At 39.7% G+C, this 19,675-nt stretch overlaps 1 protein-coding gene across 5 annotated transcripts in view; it reads left to right on the top strand.

Annotated features, from left to right (window-relative positions):
- LOC136849658 (leucine-rich repeats and immunoglobulin-like domains protein 1) overlaps positions 1–19,675 on the top strand; it is a 566,587-nt gene that overhangs the window by 494,591 nt on the left and 52,321 nt on the right. For 4 of the 5 annotated variants that reach the window (XM_067122960.1, XM_067122962.1, XM_067122961.1 and 1 more), the window contains one exon: positions 14,988–15,366. The exons of the other annotated variant lie outside the window; for it this stretch is intronic. In XM_067122960.1, coding sequence (XP_066979061.1) covers positions 14,988–15,175 — 188 coding nt within the window. In that variant the 3' untranslated portion in view covers positions 15,176–15,366. Of the gene's footprint in view, positions 1–14,987; positions 15,367–19,675 lie in introns of those variants that run through there. 5 annotated transcript variants of the gene reach the window in all.

Below are 19,675 nucleotides of genomic sequence, written 5' to 3'. Positions count from 1 at the left end.
CTCCAGGAAGCCTGACGCCACCCCCAAACTCATACCTGACGAGCTGACCAACAAAGGACCAGCCGACATCATCCTTCAGCCTGCTGCCGTCCCCTTGAGCTTTCTACCGAAGGATCAGCTGCCGTCATCCTTCAGCCTACTGCCATCCCCCTTGAGCTGGCTACCAAAGGATCATCCGACGTCATCCTTCAACCCGCTGCCGTCCTCCTCGAGTTCCTGTCAGCCGGCACTGCCCTTCAACCTCCTACCCCCCCAAGCCCAAGCCCTTTGCGCCCATTCCAATTGTCAGCAAAACAATTTCCACATCAACGCCTTGCTTGTGGGGGGAGTATTGTAAGAGACGCACCGCGGTGATTGCGGTCTCTTTCGAGCACACGTGTGTTCATCATCCATCGAAGGGGACAAGACAAAACAAGAGCATCCCATTTTCTCTCTCTCAAGGAACGCAACTTCTACCATAACAATATTTCCGTCTGTTTCTCCCTAACCATTGTTGTCTCAATTTATGTACAATCACCACTACTTGCATTGCCATGCAAGCATTCTAATCATGTACTCATAATGTTCCACTGAATCTTCTGTATCAAACTGTATGTATGTTTCTGTTTGTGAAGACGCCAAACGTCTCACCATTTCACATATATTATGCTACTGCATTGTATTCATTAATCTGTCTCGAATCTCATGCAATTGGCCACATGTGAAATTTCCTGGTCTTTCCATTGTACATTTATTATGTCTCTCACAATCGCCATCTGTTTGTCTGCCAACAAACACAGATGTCCAAAACATTACCTCTGTTTTGCCCTGTATGTGTGTAGATACTACTTTGCGGCTCACACCAGCCAATAACAACGTCGAAGATTCTGTACATTTATTCAGTAAGGAACCACCAATAAACCAGTCAACATCCGGCCAGTATGTCACTCAATCCCGTCCTTACAAACTATCACCCACGTCGGACACAGTAAATTTTCCCTTTGCTTCACGTAAAGTTTTAACACAACAAATGTCAGTACTACTATATATCATACACAATTTAGTACTGGTAAAGGCTATTTCTCTTCCAAACAATGGGATCGAGACACAAGGCTGCCTGAATGCTGAAAATTATTTACTTAAAGTTCCCCAATTCCTAATTACTGCACGGGAATAGTTGAGTGTCACTAAGCAATATTAATTATTCTTACATTAGACTTCATAAAAGTAAATTGTTTATATCCTATTATCGTAGATGGTGGCAAAGAGGGAAAACAAAGGAACTGGAAATACAGAAAGAGATACTAGCAAGTTGATGAAAATTTGGCAAATTTCAAACTTACCATGGACGTTGGTTATTGCACATACAACGGACAATCAGGAGTCTTGAAAATGACCATGTCTCTCACTCACACCAATGAATAGTAAGTACAAAGAAGTTACTTACACACAACGCGTGTGTCTCACACGCTCTCGAATCTCTCTCTGACCTCTTTCAGTCAAAACAGGACAGCTGGGAGCGTCAATATGTCTTTATGCCTCGGGGCAGTCTGAAAATTTGTCAAAACATCGCCGAACATAGAACAGGGAAAAGGAAGCTTTGAGACCACCTTCAGTAGAGGTTACTTGGTGAAACCCTCCCTATGAGTTTAGGCCCCTAATGCTAACTATTCCTGCTAAAGACATTATTTTTTTGAAATACCCAGCCTAGCCCTGCATATATGAAGATGCCTTCTTGTCTTTGTTAGCGTATTTTTTCCTACAATAAAATGCATAGAGGGTGAACAGCAGAATATTTATAAAAGCTCCCCCCCTTAAGTGGGCCTTCACTCCCTTTCAGGTGTGAAGGTCTGTACTAAGCAAACTGTTCGCCTCTATTACGTTACTCTTTTCCCCTGAGCAGATTTGTCCTGTGCAGTCTAACTAGCTATGGTTCTACCTAACTCTAGATAGGATATGAGCTTTGATCACTTATATTACAGAATCCTAACTGTACTTAAAGGTGCTTACGGTTATTACGTGCTACCTCCTATAATCGTGATGTTTTAGACCTAGCCTAATGGTACATTCTATGGTATTCCCTACCCTAACCTATCCTAACACGACCGTAGCACCAACGTAAGGGATAATGTACTAACTAAATTACAAGGTTTTTGTTTTCAGTACAGTTAGTAATTACTGGTTAATACATGAGGTTTGCCTCATATGATAAGTGCTTGCCTCAATGAGGTCTTAGGCCATGCGTGCCATGAGCGTAGTGGCTCTTTTCACCATAGTTAAGATTGTCTGATTTTAGTTACACTACTTACGTGATTACTGCAGCTCGATGGAAAGTGGAAGGGATAAGGTTACCACTCTGATGTACAATACTTAATCTGGTCTAGGCTATATATGAGAAAGAGATCACGCTGGCTACCTCCTCTGGGCAAGGGGCCAGGATCACTCTAAGATGGTAGGGCACTGTGCCAAGAGGGCACTAGTGCCAGGATGAGCTCATGGCTCTACAACTACTGGGCTCTCTTCTGCCCCTTCTTCTTCTTCTTCGGGTTCCTCCAAGGCCTATCTGTGTCAGACCAACGAGATGATGAGGGCACCGACTCTGGGGAAAGGCCAGAAGGGCCAGCGGGTGTGAAGTCAGGGGGTAACTTCAGAAGCTACAGGAGGGCTCCCTACTCCGACTGCTGCGACAACCGGAGCAAGAGTGATCTCGACCTCTGTGTCCGAGGAGGCCAGTTCCTGGTCTCCCAGAGAAGGTGTAACAGTTTGATCTTCCAGGGGTTCATCCTCTGGGGACAGATTTGGTGAAGAAGTGTTGGGTGCTGGAGGCTCTCCAGTTGCTATGATTAGTGCCGCGGGGAATCCGGAATCTCCCAGAGGAGGATCCACCTCATGATTTGGGCCAGGCACTCAGTCCTTCTTAATTGATGGCTCAACATCCATGCTGGATGGAGAGTGGCACTGCTCAGGGCTTGCAAGTGGCACTGGCAGCGGTTGAGGGTCAGGCATGCCTGACAAGGGGTCCAGAGGTGCAATTCCTTGCGGATGGCTTGAATTTGGCTGTGGCAGAGATTCCTGCCCCAGCTGGAGATCAGAGCCTCTCGGAGAGTCTTGCTCGGAGGCGTCCGCTGGGCATTGTTTACTGTGCAGCCCTCCCAATTTGTGGAGTGGCCTGTCTTGATCAGGTTCTCCTACAGTCTGGGCCTCCGTGGAGGAGGTAGCGTGGCTGCGAAGTGGCGTTGTTGAAGGGCTTCCCCAGAGAAGGTTCCAACCCAACAGGAAGTCCACTTCAGGCCGAATTCCGCCCACCACGCCAAGGCGGTGGGGTAGCGTGCCCCAAGGTGTCGTGACCTGGTGCTTGACCATGGGAATGGTAATGGTGTGGCCCTCTATCCTCTTCATCTCCCACCGGGTTTTCTTGTGAACCACGGCATTGGCTGGCACTTGGGCCCTAGAGATTAAACTAATGTTGGCTGTCATGTCTACCATAACCAGAAGGGTCACGGGCAGGCTAGAGCTCTTAAGAGGGGCCACCGAGATGAACTGGGTCTCCAGTCTCTCGGGATAAAGGATCTTTTGCAGCCCGGCTGCAGAGAATGAGGTGCTAATGAGGTTGACGAACTTGGTGGTGGGGACATGATGTGGACAGGCCAGATGTCCAGCACTGCAGTGGCCGGCATCACCACAGGATTTGCACTGGCCTCTTGTAGGGGCTCGGTGGCCTGCAGTAGCTGTTTGTGGAGAGGGTTGAGTGGATGAAGAGGGAGAGGAGTTCTGGCTGGTAGTAGGAGGCTGCTTGTTAGTGCCTAGTTTGTATCGTCAATCAGCTTCATTGTGCCCCACCCTCTTACAGTGGGTGCATGTAGGCTTGCTCAGCAGTCCATTCTTCGGGCGAGTTGAGCAGTACTATGCGGTTGGAGGAATTGTAAGAGACCGCCGCAGCAATGCAGACTCTTCCAAACACATGTGTGTTTTCGTGTGTTCGTCATCCATCGGAGGGGACAAGACAGGACAAGTGCATCTCGTTTTCTTTCTCTGAAGGAATGCAACTTCTACCATACAATATTTCCATCTGTTTCTCCCTAACCATTGTTGTCTCAATTTATGTACAATCACCACTACTTGCATTGCCATGCAAGCATTCTAATCATGTACTCATAATGTTCCACAGAATCTTCTGTATCACACTATGTATGTTTCTGTTTGTGAAGACACCAAATGTCTCGCCATTTCACATATATTATGCTACTGCATTGTATTCATTAATCTGTCTCGAATCTCATGCAATTGGCCATATGTAGAATTTCCTGGCCCTTCCACTGATATATGTATTACCTATGAAAAACTTCTAAGTTCCCGTTGTCTTACCTGTCAGCTCTACGTTTTTTCCAAGGTTGGTAGGCTGGGTGACGAGACAGCCCATTCAGCTAGCTTCTTCCTCGATATACGCTCTCTCTCTCTCTCTCTCTCTCTCTCTCTCTCTCTCTCTCTCTCTCTCTCTCTCTCTCAGGTCTCAACAAAACATGCGGTACCCAAAATAATTTATTCACTAAAGGGAAACAAGCTTAACATACTGAGCTGGCAAAAGAAAGACTTTTAGGTAATACTTAGTTAAGACAATAACAAATTACTATCAAAGGAAAGATTCCCTAACTTAAGAATCCAAGTCACTATTCTGTGATACACTCGGGTCAAAATTCAAGTCAAAGTCAGTTATATATTCTGAGTACATTCTTGACCTCTATACATGTCGAAACATCTGAGGACCTGAAGAATTTCTCTCATTAGTTTCTACAACATAAAAATACAAGGAAAGCAATGGGAATTCCTCCCATGTTACTCAAAGCCCAAAATAAAATATAGAGATATATAATAATGGAATAAGCAGATATATAAGCTCAAAATACCGATGGGAATTCCTCCTTCACTGTCCAAAATCACAAGACATATAAGGAATAGTCAGTTTATAACTTAGGAATCAGATGTGCTTCTTACCTCCAGCAGTTTTGATAAACAGTTCAGAATCAAATGTCTTCGCACACACGCACACACAGGTTTCTAACTCTCGATACCTGTATACAGGGTCTTGGCTGGTCTTCAAATGCCCTACGATTTCCCTATATCGCCCCATCTCTGCTTGGGACCACGCCTCAGGATAGGACACACGAACATACCTTACCCCGCGATATCTGGAATTTTAACCGGATAAAGCTTCTAGAAGTTTCTTTGTTGATTTTCCAATCATGCCACATTAGTGCTGTAACTAAGGGCGTTTTGAGAGGATGGACACTGCTGAGTTTGAGGAAAAGAAACACACCTAAGCATTCACAACATGGCATGTTCAGTCTCCCGATCCATGCCTTCGGACAATGCTGACATCCGGTTAACCTAATCAGCATCTTTTCTCACCGGCAAGGCGGTTGCTATGCCTGTCTTACCACCGTTTCATATGTTTTATCACTGTATGTTTATTGTCTCTCTCACAATCACCATCTGTTTGTCTGCCGACAAACACAGATGCCCAAAACATTACCTCTGTTTTGTTCTGTCTGTGTGTAGACGCTACTAGCCCTGGACGCCTCCTCCAGGAAACCTGAAGCCGCCCCCAAACTCGTACTGGACGAGCGGACCAACGAAGGACAAGCCGACGTCATCCTTCAGCCTGCTGCTGCCCCCCTCGAGCTGGCTACAGAAGGATCAGCCGCCGTCATCCTTCAGCCCTCAAGCCGGTTACCGAAGGATCAGCTGCCGTCATCCTTCAGCCGTCCCCCTCCAGCTGGCTACTGAAGGATCATCCGACATCACCCTTCAACCTGCCACCGTCCTCCTCAAGTTCCTGCCGGCCGGCGCTGCCCTTCATCCTCCTACCTGCCCCAAGCCCAAGCCCTTCAAGCCAATTACAATTGTCAGCAAGACGATTTCCACATCGATGCCTTGCTTGGGTGGGGGGGGAGTATTGTAAGAGACCGTCACACCGACACCATCTCTTCCAAAGACACGTGTGTGTTCGTGTGTTCGTCATCCATTGGAGAGGACAAGACAGAACAAGAGCATCTCGTTTTCTTTCTCTGAAGGAACACAACTTCTACCATACAATATTTCCGTCTGTTTCTCCCTAACCATTGTTGTCTTGATTTATGTACAATCACCACTACTTGCATTGCCATGCAAGCATTCTAATCATGTACTCATAATGTTCCACCGAATCTTCTGTATGAAACTGTATGTATGTTTCTGTTTGTGAAGATGCCAAATGTCTCGCCATTTCACATATATTATGCTGCCGCATGGTATTCATTAATCTGTCTCAAATCTCATGCAATTGGCCATATGTAGAATTTCCTGGCCTTTCCACTGATATATGTTTTAACACTGTACATTTATTGTCTCTCTCACAATCGCCATCTGTTTGTCTGCCGACAAACACAGATGCCCGAAACATTACCTCTGTTTTGTTCTGTCTGTGTGTAGATGCTACTTTTCCGCCCGCACAGGCCAATAACATCTTCAAAGATTCTGAACATTCATTCAGTAAGGAACTACCAATAAACCGGTCAACACCCAACAAGTGTCACTAAATCCCGTCCTTACTGAGTCACTATTAATAATGTCAGATATGCTGATGATACAGCACTTGTTGCAGACTCTCATAATAAACTTCAAGCTTTAATCAGTAGGCTACTTTATACCAGTCAAGCAGAGAAAGAGGTCTGCCAATAAATATTAAGAAAACAGAAGTTATGGTTATCACCAAAGATGAAATCCCCCAAGAACAGATATAAGAATTAATGCTGAAACAGTTAAACAAACCGATAGTTTTAATTATTTAGGATGATGGAAAATGGAAAAAAAAGAGATCAGGAAGAGAATATCCTTGGCAAAAGATGCATTTGGTAAGATCAAGAAATTAGTCACCAACTCGAAAATATCTATGAATCTAAGGAGGAGGTTTGTGAAATGTTTTGTTTGGTCTGTATTGTTGTATGGCTGTGAGGAAGGCAGACAAGGAGAGGTTACAGGCTGCAGAAATGTGGTTTTGGAGAAGGATGCTGAAGGATGGACAGAAAGGAAAACTAATGAGGAGGTATTAGAGGGAGTAGGCATTGAGAGAGAACTTTTGGCTTCAGTGAAAGGTAGACAAATGAGGTTTGTGGGTCACATAGTGAGAAGACAAGAACTAGAACATCTCTCTCTCACTGGTAAAATCAATGGAAGGAGGCTGAGAGGAAGACCTAGACAAAAATATATGGATGGATTGGTGAGAATGACTGGAGGAAGAATATCTGCAGCTCAGCTGCTGCAGAGAGCCAGAAATAGAGAGGAGTGGCGAGCCATGATTGCCAACGTCCTTGGGGATATGGCACCTGGATGATGGTGATGATGACTATGCGATGCTGAGATGTGCTGTGGGACTGGTTGAAGGTTTCCATGAATCGGCCATGCGGCAGGCTTCCATAAGGGTGGTGGGCTGCTTATCATTTAGATATACAGTAAGGGGCCCAGGCACGCATTGGTAAAGGTCTTCCAGCATGGTCCGATCGAAGAGGTCCTTAAACATAGTGCAAGACAAGGAGTCGAACCAGCGGGTACCAGACTGGGTCTTGTGACAGGCCCATTCAGTCCAGGACCAGCCGACTTCCTTGGCAAGACCTCGGAACTGCTGTCTCCATTTCTCCAGGGTTATTTCGTAGGCCTTTGTGATGACTCTACGAACTTCAACCATGTTGCCTCTCTGGCTCTTCTCCAGTGAGCGAAGAGCCGCCTTAGCTTTTTCCTCCATGTGCTTGGCTAGTACTAAGGCCCTCGCTGTCTCAGTGGTGCTGTAGTTATCGAAGAGTGCCTCGATTTCCTCCAGCCATGCTTCTGGCTCATCCTCAGTCCACTTGGGGACAAGGGAATTGATTCTCGAGATTGGAGCATTTGGTGCAGCAGGTGTGGGGCTGGAGGCTTGCTGTCTAGCCATAGCTTCGGCATTTTCTCTTCTTGTTCTTTCCGGCTCGAGTTCCTTTTCTTTGAGAGCTAGCTTGCTCTCCTTGCAAGCTAACTCATGCTGTCTTCTCCTTTCTTCTCTTTCATCTTCTAGCTGCCTCTGTTCAGCTTCATACGCCCTCCGTTCTTCTTCATACCTTCTCTGTTCAGCTTCATACACCCTCTGTTCGGCTTCATAATTCTGCTGTTCGAGTCTTTCATCCTTTTCTCGCTTGGCCAAGTCATCCATCTGCTCCTTGACCCATGTGGCAAGATCCAATCTGGTGAGACCTGCCACTGTCCCCAGCTCCATGAAGGCTTTATATTTCTCTGCTGCCATGGTTCTGGTGGGGAAGGGCGTCTAACCAGGGCGACTGGACGTACTTGGGCAGCAAGGAAGTGTCCCTTCAGTGATGTGGCACCCTTTCAATAAGCTAGCACTGTGGTTGGGTGTGCCATGTAAAGGTCACACTGGTGGCACTTAGTATCCTTATGTACTGGTGTAGGTTAGGTACCAGAAGGACTTTTCTTCTGTGTTCCTTTGGTCTGGGTTTGTTTTTCTCTGGTTTGCTTGGTGGCACTGTGGTGCCAGTGCGTTCCTAGGAACCCTTTACTTGAGTCCAACTAGGCTATATTTAAGGAAATGCACTCTACCCCAGCAAATTATAACAAATCAGTGAGAGTGAAAGGGAAGGTAAGATAGAGAGAGAGATGTAAGCTATTCGGTTGATGACAGTGCTTCAGATTGGTGGCACTGTGGAAGGAAAATTGAATTGTGGTTGCTTATGAGGCCCTCATAAGTGTCTGGTCCCAGTACTTGCTGTGCTACAACCCCCTTCTCCTGCAGAGGGGGAAAGGCTACCTTCTGCTTAAGTCTGGGTAAAAGACCTCAGTCATGACCAACAGTTTCTAACTGTAATTAATCTTAACTTGTCCTCATCTATTTGTGGGACAAAGGTGTTTCTGGTTGTTTGGTTTATTTAAATTAATTATCCCGGTGTTGGCCCGAACTTTCTTATGAAGAGGGTCACGTCCACTCGGTGAGGTTACGTTGAATGCTTACTTGAGCATATGAGAGAGAGAGTGAGAGAGAGATATTCAGCCAGCCAATTTGTGCTGCCTGAGAAAATTTAAGTAAAATTTTTATAAGTGCACACTGGCAGGGTTCTTATTTGAAGATACGTCTTCTTGGGCTCTCTTAGGGGCTTGGGTTAGCAATTGTAACTTTCCCAGTAGCCCAAGATGTTCGTCTTACTCTGAGGAGTTATGATTAAAATTATACATTCTTCTCTTTATGATTTCTCACACCAGTGGATTTGTATAGGAACTTGTTACCTGTATATTTCCTAACTAAGACCTATCATTCCCTGGTTAGATTATATCTTGCTTTTATCTATTGTATGGAACCCTATCCTAGTTTCTATCTATCGAAGTCTATCTGGCTAAGACTTTGTGAGGTGGATTACTCCGCACAACAATGTAGTCCCGAAGTGGCAATGAGGCAGAAGCTAAAAGTGACTGGGCGCTACCCCAATCACACAAACAAAACAACAAAGGTTTTAAGATGGTGGACATGGGAGCGGTCCACAAAGGTCCCAAAATGTCGGGCGAATCCCGTTAGCACAAACAAATTCAAAACAAGTTCGGCTAGAAGCAGGCTCGGCGGATGAATACACGATTCTCGAGGTGCATTTTTTTTTTAATTGAATTACACAAAGCACTTGAATTCCTCTCACAAAACGAACGAAGCAAATGCAGGAATACAGATTTACTCTAAATATACCAACAATGCAAAAAATTTTACGTAGGGAGATGGAAAACAAAATTACTATGAGCTACACTTTTTCTCGTTTTATTTCTCGTGCGGAATTAATGCCGTCCACTGCTGAGGCTAGCAAAACAAGGGAATAGATTTGTGACATCTTGATGGGATTGAATTTACATTACTTAAAAATGCAAATTATTATGAAATTAACTATTGCCGTTCGTTTGCTATATTAGTACACAGGATTTTGATATCTTCTTGCTATCTAAACACTTATTAAATCCGTCACGCTCAATATAGCCAATTCGGTGGTGGCGAACGCGGTTACTGATTTTGAAATTCAATGAACTCTGCAAATTTTGTCCCCTACCTATGAGAGACACGTTAGGCACACTTTCTCTGTTCTTTATCATGGACTAGTTAACTCGTTCAAAGATCAATATCATGCATTAATCCTTGGCCGGGGAAAATAGCAAAATATTAACAATTACACCATAACTCGGACCACGACCTTTGCTGGAATGTACAGTAGAACCCATGGTATCTGAACGCGGCAAAAGTGCTTCTTTTTAAGATTTTGCAAATTGTTAATTACAGCTGCTCCCAATGGACACTTTCCTACCTACGCTAATTTCTTGATTATAACTGGTATTCTTATTATTATTATGCCTTGTGCTGTCTCCTTGTTTGGAAGAATAGCATGAAATGAAATATCTGACTTTTCTCTTTGGAATTAATGTGTAATTAATTTTTACTCCAGATTCTTTTCTCTAAATTAATTAGGTCTTAGGCTAGATCACCACTGTTACGCATGGGGGCTTGGCTGATGAGTTTATTAATTAATTAACGTAATTTATGAGGCCCTGAGTTGCCAAGGACACACGTAACCTGCAATTTAAAGCTAAAAGTTAACCTCAAAGACAGACAATTACTTAATGGAATAAGGTCACCAGTCTGGGAACCATAATACAAGGGATAAAAAGGTTACCATGCAACACATGAATTACATTAAGCCCCCTTACTTCCCAATTGGTCCCGACAAAGAAAGAATGGATAGTTAGCGGGGAAATTACATGAACTATCTCCCACGTCGGACACAGTAAATTTTCCCTTTGCTTTACATAAAGTTTTAACACAAAGGGTGTCTGTACTACTATACATCGTACACAATTTAGTACTGGTAAAGGCTATTCTCTTCCAAACAATGGGATCAAGACACAAGGCTGCCTGAATGCTGAAAATTATTTACTTAACCTTCCCTAATCCCTAATTACTGCACGGGAATAGTTGAGTGCCACTAAGCAGTATTAATTATTCTTACACTAGACTTCATAAAAGTAAATTGTTTAAATCCTATTATCATAGATGGTGGCAAAGAGGGAAAACAAAGGAACTGGAAATACAGAAAGAGATACTAGCGAGTTGACGAAAATTTGGCAAATTTCAAACTTACCATGGACGTAGGTTGTTGCGCATACAACGGACGATCAGAAGTCTTGAAAATGGCCGTGTTTCTCACTAATACCAATGAACAGCAAGAAGGCAAGTACAAAGAAGTTAGTTACACACAACGCGTGTCTCGCACGCTCTCGAAACTCTCTCTGACCTCTTTTGGTCAAAACAGGGCAGCTGGGAGCGTCAGTGTGTCTTTATGCCTCGGGGCAGTCTGAAAATTTGTCAAAACATCGCCAAACATAGAACAGGGAAAAGGAAACTTTAAGACCACCTTCAATAGAGGTTACTTGGTGAAACCCTCCCTATGGGTTTAGGCCCCTAATGCTAACTATTCCTGCTAAAGATGTTATTTTTTTTAAAATACCGAGCCAAGCCCGCATATACGAAAACGCCTTCTTGTCTTTGTTCGTGTATTTTTTCCTACAATAAAATACATAGAGGGCGAACAGCAGAATATTTAGAAAATATATATATATATATATATATATATATATATATATATATATATATATATATATATATATATATATGTATATATATATATATATATATATATATATATATATATATATATATATATATATACATACATCATAGGAAAATTTCACAAATTAAGCTCCATATGTTTCAAGATATTATGAAGGTTAGACGAAAATGAATCAAGCATATCAACTGCACCTCCTCAGGGAGAATAGTTCATGATGGCGTCAACTGTGCTCATCTGGGCACCATATGAGTTGGAAAATCCCGACTTATTTGGATAACTGAGATGAGGGGTTGAAAATGAAATGGAATTTGAAGAAGTGAAAACTAAGAAAAAAATATGAATGGCAGAATTTCACAGAGGAGGCCTTTTGCCTTCCTTTGACGTTAGTGACCATGATGAGAATTTCATAATATATATATATATATATATATATATATATATATATATATATATATATATATATATATATATATATATATACTGTGTATATATATTTATATAATATACATATTGTCACAATGCGTACCAAATAACTGATTATTACACAGCTGATCTCAAAATTCAAAAATATACCTCACTTCAGCCAGATACCTGAACTCTCATAACAATAAGAATTACGACTGAGTACTCTAAAGGTAACAGTGATCCTTTAAAAAACTTATTAATCACTTGAAAAATCAAACTTCGTTTATCAGAATATGTGTGAGGTATCAACAGTTAAACAGGAAATACTCTAGAGTAAAAGGGCATCACTCCATCAAATAACTTTAACTGTTTCCCTGGTCTTAACTCACTTTAGCAAAACTAAAAGAACAAAACATGTTTATCACTTTGCCTTACGCACACACAATTAATCTATTCACTCGTGGTCAATAAATGAAACACTGTTTTTCTAAAAATATTAAACACAAAAATTTATTTTTAAATTCAAAATTTATAATTATAATTCACAATCTGAAAAATTTATTATTACTTGAAAATAACACAAAACTTAATTATTGAATTAAATTATGAAACAAAACTAACTCACAAAAACTTTAATCTATCAGGAATTTAAATTAATCAAGAAAAATTTAAACTATCAAGAATCACTTAAGATTTGAAAAGAAAATCTTAATAAATGAAAAATTAAATCAAGTATGCAATATTAAATTACCAAGAAATATTTAAAATACTATGTAAATAAATGTTACATCACAAACATAAAAAAATAATGTGAAAATATGAAAAAATTGCAAACAGGAAAAACACACAAAAATGCACATAAGATTTATCAATAATAATTTCACTAAGGCAAAATTTCCCTAACTTATTATACCATGGTATTAATAAGTAAAATTCACGTTACCTTATACAAACTTGTGAAAACCTCTGTAAAATCCCTTTTGCAGCTGCGCTAGTTTCACAAAACACACTTTTTTACCAGGCGCCGTTACAGTTTAAATAATTTTACTAAATTCAGATCTCAAAAGTTAACGCTGATACGTGACCACAAACATATTACCTTAAAAGTAACCTCTTTTTAAGATCGAGAGAGAGAGAGAGAACCAAACTAATCGGTCTCAGAAATCAGAATGAAACAGATTTCAGAATTCCAGTAGCACGTGAAACAATTACATGACATCATTAAAGTATTTTGGTTCCGAGGTACCAAGAGAAAAGCTCTAGAAGCAGGGAGGCGACGTCATTAAAGAATTTTAGGGTGCGAGATACCAAAAGAGAAATTTCTAGATGGAATGTGACGTCATCCCAGCAAAACGTTTTGAATGCAATCTTACAAAATATGGTGTAACTGATCAAGACATGTATTCTTTCTCTCAAAGTGGCGTACGTGATCAGAGCAATGTATGTAACAATGCGAAATCACTCGTCTTGTTCTCGTACGGGACGAATCTTTTTCAGAAACCTCTACACGACCGAAACATACAGTAATCAGCTAATTATGATTGACGTGTTTTATAAACAAGACAAAAAACTCGAGTGGATTTCCAGAACTGATCGATCAGCAATTGTTATTCTAACCTTTCATCGTGTAACCCAAAACAAAGCGCCCTCTCTTATCTCAACTGATGACAATTGAAATGAAACAAGTCCTCACTAGGACACATGCACGTATTCATATACTACGCTTTTATCAAGAAAGATATTAATAACTCTAAACTATGTTATTAAGTCATCTAAGGCATTAATTCTTTTGAGATCTGTTATGATATTTCAATAATTATTATTATTACACATAATACATGATAAATAAAAGAGTAAATATATCAAAATAATAGGAGGATTTACGTATTACAAGGCAGCATCATGAATATATATATATATATATATATATATATATATATATATATATATATATATATATATATATATGTGTGTGTGTGTGTGTGTGTGTGTGTGTATAACATATATGTAAAGATCAAGAGATAGATGTTTGTATATAAATATATATACATATACATACATACCACACACACACACACACACACACACACACACACACACACACATATATATATATATATATATATATATATATATATATATATATATATATATATATATATATATATATATATATATGTATGTATAATTCTCATCATGGTCACCAACATCAATGGAAGACAAAAGGCCCCCTCTGTGAAATTCTGCCATTCATATTTTTTTCTTAGTTTTCACTTCTCAGTTATCCAAGTAAGTCGGGATTTTCCAACTCATATGGTGCCCAGATGAGCACAGTTGACGCCATCATGAACCATTCTCCCTGAGGAGGTGCAACTGAAATGCCAAAGTCATTTTCGTCTCACCTTCATAATTATCTTAAAACATATGGAGCTTAATTTGTGACATTTTTTTCCCTATAAATATATATATACATATATATATACATATATACATGTATGTATGTATGTATTATATATATATATATATATATATATATATATATATATATATATATATATATATATATATATATATATATATATATATATATATATATATATATTATATATATATATATATATATATATATATATATATATATATATATATATATATATATATATATATATATATATATATATATATATATATATATATGTATATATATATATATATATATATATATATATATATATATATTAGTATATATATATGTATTTATGTATATATATTTATATATATTGCAACGTAAGGAAACTTCTTTCCAAGCAACCTCACCCGTTTTACCATAATACCGTAACCGATAGAGAATACAATTAGTTTTAATTATTTCTTAAATAGAAAGAGCTGTGGTTTTCATTCGCCCTTCACCAGTTCTGTCCTTCCCTATAGGTGTGGCCTCCAAAGATGCAAATTCCTCACCGGCGTCTGACGACCGGAAGGGGAGGGGCCAAAAAGAGCAAGTCTGGCCACCCTGCCACACAGAATGCCCCACACGCATAATGCTACAGAACACGAGGCAGAGACTGACCTTTGTGCCACCTACCTGGATGCCAAGGCATAATTCCTCGGGGTTATAAATGGACCATGCAACAGCAGTCAAAGAGAGAAGCGCTCAGAACTCCACCAAGAACAGATATCCTTATTTCTGCCTGTCCCTTGTACTCCCCTACGTATTCAACCTCAAGGTTCAGACGAGCACTCTTTGTAGTAGCATTCCTTCATTTCCCTCCCTCCACCGCCGGCGCCCCTATTGGACGAGGGCAGCATCATGTTGATGAAGGTAATGTACCAGAATAAGGTTTCTTAGTCAGTTAAGATGCTGTTATTTCTCTGTCTGATTTATTTTCTATTTCCATTGTGCGATCACCTTCAGTGCTTTGTCTTGAAGCATCAAGTGTTAACACAATTATGCATCTAGTGTTGAACTGAGTTATTTGGCACCATTTGTGCATTCCCTCAGTTCCCCTTGAGCTTCTTATTATTCTTGCAAGTAACCGTCTTGCATCTCTTGCAGATCGGCCTTGGCTGTGGAACCACTCTTGGCTCTATCCCCATGTGCAGTGGCCTTATGCCACCCCTTAATCTACCTCTCTGCAATGTCCCTGTTATGAAGACATCATCAGTGTAGAATATTCCTCCTGTGTAGAATTCATTCATTTAGCAGGACCCTGTTAGTACCTGCCCCATAATTCTTCATTCTTCTGATCTGTGATTGTTATGTAAATATAATTAGTTAAAAGAACCCTTGGGTTTACATAATCTTCCCTCACATGAAGAAGTCGCTAACCAACTGTATTTCCTTGGTTTATTCATCTACTGAGTTGCCTTAATCAGTCTATTTAGCCAGATGTTTCAGTAAAATACAGTAGATTTCTTGATAATGTAAACATTTTGCATTCCTGGATAGCTAAATACATTAAAAGAGTGAATCCTTTGTTAAAAGAAACTGGAACAAAAATCCATATGACTGTCATTGTGAAAAGAGTGAGAATCTTGGAAGGCCTGAAGTCCTTTCTCAGGAGTCAAAAGACATCATGGCTGAGGCAGTGGGTAGACCAAGAAAGTCTTTACATAAATTGGCATTTGAACTAGAAACAAAAAGGGACAAGAAGAGAAGTTGTAGTGCTGTATATCGTGAGTTGAAAAAATCTGGTATCAAGCCATTTCATGTTGTCAGCAAGCCCAACATCACTCAGCAACAGAGAGAAGACCGTGCATGGTTTTCTGGTTCATTTCTTAAAGATTGGGATGAAGATGATTTTCTCCATGTTGCTGCATCAGATGAATTCTTTTACATTTATTTTCTGGTTCATTTCTTAAAGATTGGGATGAAGATGATTTTCTTTCCATGTTGCTGCATCAGATTCTCTGTTTCACAGAATTCTTCATTTACACAGTCAGGAAACCATATCATAAAAATGACATCATTTGGGCTGCAAACATTTTTGGATGATATCAAGGCTCTTCAGATGGACTGCTTCAAAACAGTGGTATCGCCAAGTTGTGAAATTTCCAGTGTTTGGGAATTTTTCTCTGTTTCACAGCCAAACAGTTAATGTGGATCATCAAAGAAAAAAGACAGTCATGGAGAAGTGCTCAGCGAATACTTCAGAGAAACTGTGCAGGCTGTTACTAGTGGAGCATTTCCTTTCCTCAAAGATCCTGAAAATGTGTGAATCTGTTGTTTTTGTCACATTTTTTTATGCATGATAAGGCACTATGTTTCAAGGCTCTTCAGACACAGGAGCTGCTTCAAAACAGTGGTATCGATTTCTTCTTGTCAAGTGAATTTCCAGGTAGCTCCTGACCTTTATGTGTGTGAAAACATTGGTAGTATCTTAAAGGATCGTGTTCATACGCGCACAGTGAACTATGATGGTATACCAAGCCTCGACAACCTGCAAAGAGCATCTTCCAGTCTTGGATGGTCTGGGATGCCTTAGATAAGTGCTCAGGAAATGAAGTTTGAGTCTCAGCTTTTTTGAATAGATTTGCTGAAATCATTACCCCTCAAGAATGCAGGCTTTTAGTTCCATGATGTACAGGTTTCCATGATGGAGGCCACTCCTTTCAAAATATTAAATACTCAGAGAGAAACTCTAAATAAATATCCTTTTCTGAATTACTTTTGTTTTTTTTATAAAGCATATATCAATTTTAGTTTATGCTTTTAGAGGGGACCTCATTGCATAACATTTCAGAACATCACACCACACTGCTTGTATTGTATATATATATATATATATATATATATATATAGTTCATTGATAAATATATCATATATATATATATTTATATTTATATATTTATATTATATACTTTATATTATATATTCATCACAAGCATGTATGTATGTATGTGTCTGCCGAAACTGTAACATTACTGTCTATGTCTGCAATCATAATGTGTGTGTGCATACCACACACATAATATATATTTCTCATCGTATATATATCCATCTTCCTACTTTGTCAATATGTTATGTTTTCTATTTTTTCCACTATATATATATATAAAGTATACAGTATATTTTCATTTATATATATATATCATATATATTTATATATTTCCTATATATATTGAACAATTATTTTATTAAATATATATATATATATATATAATATGAGATGAGAGAGAGCCTAGAGCCTCTAGTCTTGAGAGACTTTTGAAAGAGAGAGAGAGAGTAAATGGTCACAAGTGAAACAAAAGAATGCAAGAATTTTCATCTTATAATCTAAGGAATTTTCAAGCAAATTTCTCACAAAAAAGTTTTAACAAATGTAGAGAAGGCAAGGCCAGGTTTCATAAACTACTGAGATTAAAGGACTATAACCATTTGAATGCATACAAATGTCATTACATTTGAAGAAGGTCTTCAGGTGAGAAACAGCTGTCTAGAATTAACTCAGGTACTCAATAACCCCAAGAGAAGCAAAGAACAGTGACGATGTTATTCAGATTCTTCAATATCTCTTATAAATCCCCTTCAAACATCGTGTTCAGAATAGGGTCAAGAGTATTTTATGTAAAAGCCCCTTCAAAAGGTTTAAGAAAAACAGCTGTGGGTCTTTTCGGTGGTTTTATTTATATAAAAATAATGTAGTAGTTTAGACACATTTGCTCTCTCTATGGTCTTGTTGCCCAGTCGCTAACCCTGCGAAATTTGCATTCGGCGCGCACGCACGCGCTAACACTAATCCCGAGTTACTTCATACAATTCGTATCACTCACAAAAGATGACATAAACATGTTACATCTTAACAACATCAGGAAAGAAGGTTTACCTTCGTTTTAACAATTTAATGTTACATTATTTTACCAAAAACCATAACATCAGCCACTGGCGAACCATCAGCACACTACTGTGTATCACGCCATCATGGTTCCAGCAATGCTTCTGTCCACGTTTAGGCCTACATGGCGTCACCAATGCACGTTTAGGTTGACCACCACCACCACCAAGCTCCGAATTTATACTTTTTTATTTCTCCTCTATCTTCACTTGTGTTACAGAAGACAGCCTTTACTTTACAGAATTTCACAAAGAAACTTCCTAATCACAACGTATTTCGGACATATTACATATAGAAAGTTAAAAGTTAAAGCCCTCCTGGCGCTCTTTAGACTCATAGGACAGGTGCTGATCTCTTGTTTCATGGGCCGACAGCCAGTAGGGGACAGGTCCCAATGCCTATGACATGTGGCCAGTGTGTCGCTAGGCCCACTGTTTAACTACCCAGCCCTAGGGCTGGTACGTACCTACTCTCCTACTGAACCCTTTGGGTTTTCCGGACCGCTAGGTTGACGGGCTGCCGGGATTTTTGCAGTGGCGCAATCTGAGCCATCAGTGACTGGCGAGATTTGAACCCCAGCCCTCTAGACTGGTAGCCGAGAATCATACCACTGCGCCACCATGACAGCATATAGAGCTGGAATTAAATTATTTTCATTTGTCAGTTGTATTACTGAAGATTCTAAGATATTTCAGAAACAATGTTAATACATCTCGTTATGTTACCAGTATGAGACTAGTCCATTCACGCACTCAGATGTTTCACTTTCCTCATGACGAGCATTTATATACATATATATATATATATATATATATATATATATATATATATATATATATATATATATATATATATATATATATATATATAATTTAACCTGGGGAAATGCTTATCATGAGCCAGTTATGGACTCTAAATGAATGATTTCATTACTTATCTCTATTTTGTATAAAATCTGGCTGCTGTTGATTCAGATCGTAAAAAACAAGGAAGAGGGGGAATTTTAACTGAGCTAAGAGCTCTACTTACAAGGGAGTTGTAAGTAAACACGTTAGGGCAAGTTTAAGATTACGTGTATTTACATGAAATGAACCAGCAGAAGATTTAATGGACTAATCAAGCAGACAAGGCCTGAGAGGTTAATTATAACTGGCAACACTTGAAGGTATATCTGTTGGTGTGATGGTGCTGATACAAGGCACAGTCAAGAGAGGTTTCCACAGATAACAAACCCTCTGTAAAAGGAGAAATTTACAAATTAAAAGCCAGTAAGGACACAGTAAA

The sequence above is a fragment of the Macrobrachium rosenbergii genome, chromosome 21 (genome assembly GCF_040412425.1).
Source record: "Macrobrachium rosenbergii isolate ZJJX-2024 chromosome 21, ASM4041242v1, whole genome shotgun sequence".
Classification (NCBI taxonomy): domain Eukaryota; kingdom Metazoa; phylum Arthropoda; class Malacostraca; order Decapoda; family Palaemonidae; genus Macrobrachium; species Macrobrachium rosenbergii.
The sequence above is the reverse complement of the archived record's forward strand: the minus strand, read 5'-3'. Positions and strand labels throughout refer to the sequence as shown.